The sequence below is a fragment of the Gymnoscopelus microlampas genome (genome assembly GCF_963454915.1).
Source record: "Gymnoscopelus microlampas genome assembly, chromosome: 21".
Lineage (NCBI taxonomy): Eukaryota > Metazoa > Chordata > Actinopteri > Myctophiformes > Myctophidae > Gymnoscopelus > Gymnoscopelus microlampas.
This window is the reverse complement of record NC_139958.1, coordinates 25,488,353-25,494,352: the sequence shown is the minus strand read 5'-3', so window position 1 is coordinate 25,494,352 and position 6,000 is coordinate 25,488,353. Positions and strand designations below refer to the sequence as shown.

General features: G+C 42.2%; 1 protein-coding gene across 1 annotated transcript in view; it reads left to right on the top strand.

Annotated features, from left to right (window-relative positions):
• Window positions 1-615: 615 nt before the first annotated feature.
• Window positions 616-6,000, top strand: part of dbh (dopamine beta-hydroxylase (dopamine beta-monooxygenase)) — a gene marked incomplete at both ends in the record, with an annotated part of 33,201 nt that continues 27,816 nt past the window's right edge. The window contains one exon of the mRNA XM_084047173.1: window positions 616-981. Within this exon, the coding sequence (XP_083903299.1) occupies window positions 616-981 (366 nt within the window). The remainder of the gene's footprint in view (window positions 982-6,000) is intronic.

Genomic DNA, 6,000 nt, shown 5'->3' with positions numbered 1-6,000 from the left:
CTCAACAAACCTAATGCCATTAGGCTGGATAAAGACAGACAGCCCATAAGGGAGGGGTCTCTTAAAAAGCAGTGGGATGAGACAGGTCTTTTAAAAAGCAGTGGGATGAGACAGTGCAAGATCAGTGGCACAGAGAGGAGAAACAATGTCCATTAGGTCTCAGAAAAAGTAGAAAGGAAAGAAAAGGGAGCAGTGAAAACCAAGATATCTTCAACACAGAAATCTTGACGCTAAACGAGGGCATAACTACAAAGAAACAGAAAGAGAGAAGAGGAACAACATTTTGTGTGCAGCAAGAGACATCTTATTTGACTGGAAAGGAGTAGGCTACAAATGCGAAAAAAGCAAACAGAGAGGTGTGTGAACCAGAAAGTCTGGTTCACACAGTAGGCTTGAAAAGAAACTTCCTTCACAATTAAATAAAAGTGAACGAAATATTTACCTCCGTTATCGACAGAAATACACACTGTGTGTGTGACACACACCGAAAGGACAGACAATAACACCCAGAGGCCAGTGCCAGGAGCTGCTCTACCACTGGCACTTCAGCCTTTTGGAAAACACGTCTTTCCCTGCAATACAGAAATTAGACAGGACTATTCTATCATCAGGACCATGAGGCTCAACAAAGACCTTCGACTTCAGGACGTCACCATCGTGTATTTCACTGTTCTGGCTACGCTGGTGGTCATCTTGGTGGCCTCCTACCAGGCTCCCGCTGCCACCGTCGTCGACCCTTCGTCCTCCTTCGGCCCCTCCATAGCGCTGCCTCCTCTCCCCATGCCCTTCCGTGTGCCCCTGGATCCACACGGTGATCTCCAGCTCGCCTGGAACATCAGCTATGCCAATCAAGAGATCTACCTGGAGCTGAAGATAGCACAGCTCACGCACGGGGTGGTTCTGGGGATGTCTGACCGTGGGGAGCTGACCAACGCTGACCTGGTGGTTCTCTGGGATGATGGAATTAAGAGCTACTTTGGGGTAAGCAGCCGACTATCTGTTCTAACCAATCAATATGTATGTATGTATGTTTATCATAGTTGGGCCGGTAATTGATTTGATCTAATGATCCCCCCCCCCCCCCCCCCACATCATCAATGTTGGATTATATTAGGCTATTAGGCTAACCACACATTCAGTGTGGTGCAACATAACCATGAGGCTAAACTGTTTGGGAAACTGAATTTCCCCTGTGGGATTAATAAGGTATACTGCGTTCTATGGTGACTTATAACCACTTAAGCCCTATTTTATACTTGGGCTATTCAAAAATAGAAGCTACAAGCTCACAATGTGTCATATCGCAGCATGTTGTGAGCTTGTAGATCTATTTTTGAAAAGATTGGACAATATACACTGTATACAGTAATCAATACACATTAGTAGCCTACACATTAATCAATCAGTCCAACTTTACACAATACACATTGATTCTGCAAGGCATTTTGGACTGATTGTGTAAAAAAAATCACGCTTACATAAAATGTACTTTTGCCATTTTATGAATGGATCTTTTATAATAAGAAATAAGCGTCAATAAAGAACTGAAAGGTTCCGATTTGGCAACGTTAGGGGGGATAGTTCATAGTTGAAAATATGTTCAATGTCTAAGTGAGTAAGTGGCCTTATAGCTGAGGTGAAGGAGGATTGCGTGTTTTGTTATCTCATAATAACAGAATAATAGGTGGAAAATTTAGCTGCAAGCATTGGGAAGTTGAAGCTGATAACCCCTCAGCATGACAGAATGAAATGTTGCTATCTCCTTCTTGTTTTAGGAGTGAAGCTATTGACGTTATGTAAACATGTTAATTCTGCAAGTGAAGTCATTGTTGAGCTTGCCTCAGTGTAGAAGTAGAAGTAGAACCCCCCACCCCATTGCTAAAGGCATAAAAGCATTGAGGACGTATGATATTCCTCGAGGAATGTAGATTTTCCTTTTGTTCACTATTCAGCATCTATCTGTGATCGCTGAGGTGTGAGATTGGTGTTTTAGCTTGAGGAGATATAGTGGATGGTTTTGCATGATCTCATAATCACAAGCAGTGTTTCCTGTCTGTGCTAAATGGGAATCATTCAAACTGCACTCATAGTACAAATTCATCAGAGAACCATTAGCAGATAGCAAAATTGAAGTATCGATTGTGTTTTTATAGTAAAACATAAAGAAGAGAAAGAAAACATCCTTGCTCAAATTTAATCTGCATGCGTTGTAATTCTAACTCTACCTCTGTATGATTATTTCAATGTTCTGCAGTATTGTGGTTGTATTACAACTCCCATGCTGTATTTCTAAAGAGACAGTAAAATGTGCAGCAGGTATTAGTACAGTACTCGTTACTCCTAGTCCTAACAGAAAGCGATGCAACATTGCACTCAGGTGGCGCAGGGGTAAAGTACCTGTTCACCACCGCAGAGTGTAAGGGTTGCATGGAATCCATTGCGGTGCATCCGGTTTGGTTGAGTGTTCACTCGAACACAATTGGTTATGTTTGTGGGTTAAGGTTAACAATCCCTCATGGGCGGAGTGTAGGGGAGCAATCTTTCCTTGTTGCATTATGGGGGGGGCATTATGTCCTCTCAGAGGGTGCTCCTCACTGGCAGGTAAACCAGTGGGGTACAATAATAACAGAGAAATGTGAGGGGAGGGTTAATTGGCATAATGAATAGATTGGGATAAAAATAAATGGCTTCTCTAAAAAAGCCATGATACTGTACGTGACACTTATCCTTATTCATAAAGCAACAAAGGGTTATTTTCTATCTTCTCTAGAAACACCTTCAGTCAGTACTTTTCATTTATTGAAAGGAACAGGGTTTGGGGGATGCAAATATTATTTTCGTAGTAAAGGACTAGGATGCTTCTATCCTGCATGCCATCCACATCCACATGTGAGCTTTAAGCTTTGTGTGCGTGCAGATCCTCTGCTTTGGTTTCAGTGAGCTCTGAGGGACTGGCTCTAGAAGTTACAGTATGTAGATTTCCAGTGGCCTCACAGCAGCAGCAGTGGCTGGCCATTTATCATGAACTAATCTGGGTCTAGTTATTTTATTAGGCTTTTCTTACCTTATTGATAGTCATAGTGTATGGCATCAGAGCCTATGTAGAACGGGCCCCAAGCGTGCCACAAGTTACGTATGAATTGCATGTTGAGGGGCCTCTATAGTAGCCTGGTAAACAGAGTCAGGTTACCTCTATAGAGCACCTCCAAAATTGCTTCCACTTCTGACCATAGGGGTGCCACAAATGCAATAAGTTGAACCGTACAGCGTACAAAAGCTATTTTTCCCTATGGATCCCTCGACTGGATGAGCAGTTCTTGCCAACATTTTTCACTTGGACTCAAGGTAGAACTCAAGCTAGAATTTGGTAGTCAAAGGTCAAAGTCACTGTGACCTCACAAAATACATTTTTGGCCATACTGTAACTAAAGAATTCATATGCTACTTTGACAAACTTTCACACAATGTCTACCAGGGTAAAACGATGAAGTGAGGATTTCGGTTGTCAAAGCTGAAGGTTAACTGTGACCTCACATCTGTCTGTCCGTCTGTCTGTCTGTTCATTCAAAGTATTCAATACTTACTATTATGTCTGGACAGACATGTCCAGACATGATGTAAACTGCACCTGGTTGACTGAGGTACTGTACGATGAGCGGTATGTCTAGTTATGTGGATCTTTGCTGGATTCATGAAAATTCTAAATGACCCTGGGGGGAAATCAACTGCAAAAGGTTAAGGAATACTTCACCCCCAAAATTACTTTTTCCCTCATCAATTACTCACGCCCGAAGCCTTCATGGAGATATATATATATATATATATATATATATATATATATATTTTATATTAGGACATACATGATTATAAACTCCCACACTAATAGAACTTCATCAAAAATGATATGGTCAGGTCGATTGATTGTTTTTTTCTCATACCAAATAGTCAAAGCCAGCTTGTACTCACACCACAAAATCAGCCAGTACTCATATCACATAAGCAAAACCAGTTGGTAGTCATACCACATAAGCAAAAGCATTTAATACTCATAGCACATAAGCAAAACCAGTTAGTACTCATACCACATACAGTAGGCAAAGACCTTATCATAATATATTGGGTTTGGATGTGGCTCCTGATCTGTGCTGCATGACATCTCTCTCTTCCTCTCCCTCTCTCTCACTTTCCCTCTCTTTCGCAGATGTGACTTATATTCATAATAAAAGTCACATCTGCTCTCTTTCTCTTGCTGTCTTCATCTCTCTCTATCCATTCCTTGTTGTCTCACCACAATGCAGATTATAGGTGTAAAAGAGTGGGTGAAACATTGCATTTACAGGGAGAGTTAGAAAGGGAAAGAGAGAGCATAAATAACAGGAAGGCACAGTGAAATCAAATATATAAAGTCCAGTATGTAATCCTGGGCGCTACTCTCCCTCAGAACTGAGCTCATGCCTCCTTCAATGCATGAGGAGCTAGCAAGCCGCTTCTTATCACCTGACAGGGGGGAGTTTCCCTGGTAGTTACGTATATAAGGAACACGTTATTCCAACCAGTTCCTTTCCCCTCCATCAGGCGCCCCGGCTGTCAAGGGGGAGGCGGTATAGCGACCAGGATTACTGCGTGTTTTTTTGTGAGGGTACCTACCCTAGGGGACACGGGGAGAACATGCAACATGCAGCATCCTACCGGGGATACCAGGTGATAAGAAGCCCAGTTGGCTCTCATGCATTGAAGGAGGCGTGAGCTCCGCTCTGGGCTCCCTAGGCTGGCAGAGGGAGTGTAGCGCCCAGGATTACTTAGACAATTGGCACTGAGTGAAAAAAAGTTGCAAAATCGTGGGGGAAAAAAAGCTATTGTGGGACGTACTCAGTCGATTTGGGGTCCCATCCAAATTCCTCCTCATTCTCCAGCAATGTCTTGATGGTAGGCAAGCCTGGGTTCAAATAAGTGTCAGTCTGACCTCTTCGGTGTCAAAATAGGAGTGAAACAAGATGTGTCTTAGCTCCTAATCCTATTATCTTCAACATCTTCCTCACAGCAGTCACACTTATCTCCCACAACTATCTACAAAGCACAGGTGGAGTCAGTGTTAAGTTCCATCTGGATTGAAACCTATTCAACACCTGTACTGCCCTCCAAATATCTAAGTTTGGTATGCCGATAACAGTACTGTGATTGCCCCCTGAGTGCCGGTGGTTAGTAAAAAAGCGCCACAAGGACCGCAAGAAGGAGCCCCTAAGAAGTGCAACATACCATTTTCATCTGGCACTCCACCTGCCTCTCAGATATCTCTTACATGGATGTGAATACATCCTTATACGATAATATAAGCACACCACAAGGACTGTCCATCCAGATTGGACACACACCTGCCCCACATGTCACATATAGCCACATGAGGTGGCATCAGTGTTGATTTTGACAGCAAATTTTGATTTACTTTAGTCATAGTCTTCTGAATAAAATTCCATTTAGTTTTAGTCATATTTTAGTCATCTGAAATGTTTTAGTTTTTGTCTAGTTTTAGTCGACTAAATATCATTATATTTCATTATAGTCGATTATGGTCGACAAAAATGTATTTTTGCTGTGACGCGTTGTGAGCTTGTAGATCTGCTATTTTCAGAGCGTAACCAAACATAAAACGACTTGTCTTTAAGTTCTACTGGATCTCTTCTCCACTCGTCCCTCACTAACATTTTAGTCTAGTTTTTACTTGTTGACCAAATTGTCATTATTTTAAGTCTTAGTTTTAGTCATCATAGCTTAGTTTATTTTTATTTATTTTTTGTTTTTAGTGAAAAAAGGTAGTCGACCAAAACGTTTCACTGGGTGGCATGAGCGCACCAATCGTCATCATCGATAACGATGGACTGCCATTAGAAGACGGGGCTGGGCAGTTGCAAAAATGTCCCTCCTTGCATTCGGCTCCCTCCATTGTGACCTGTCGGAGTGGAGGGAGCTTGACTTGTCGCATGGTCATTATCTGACCATATA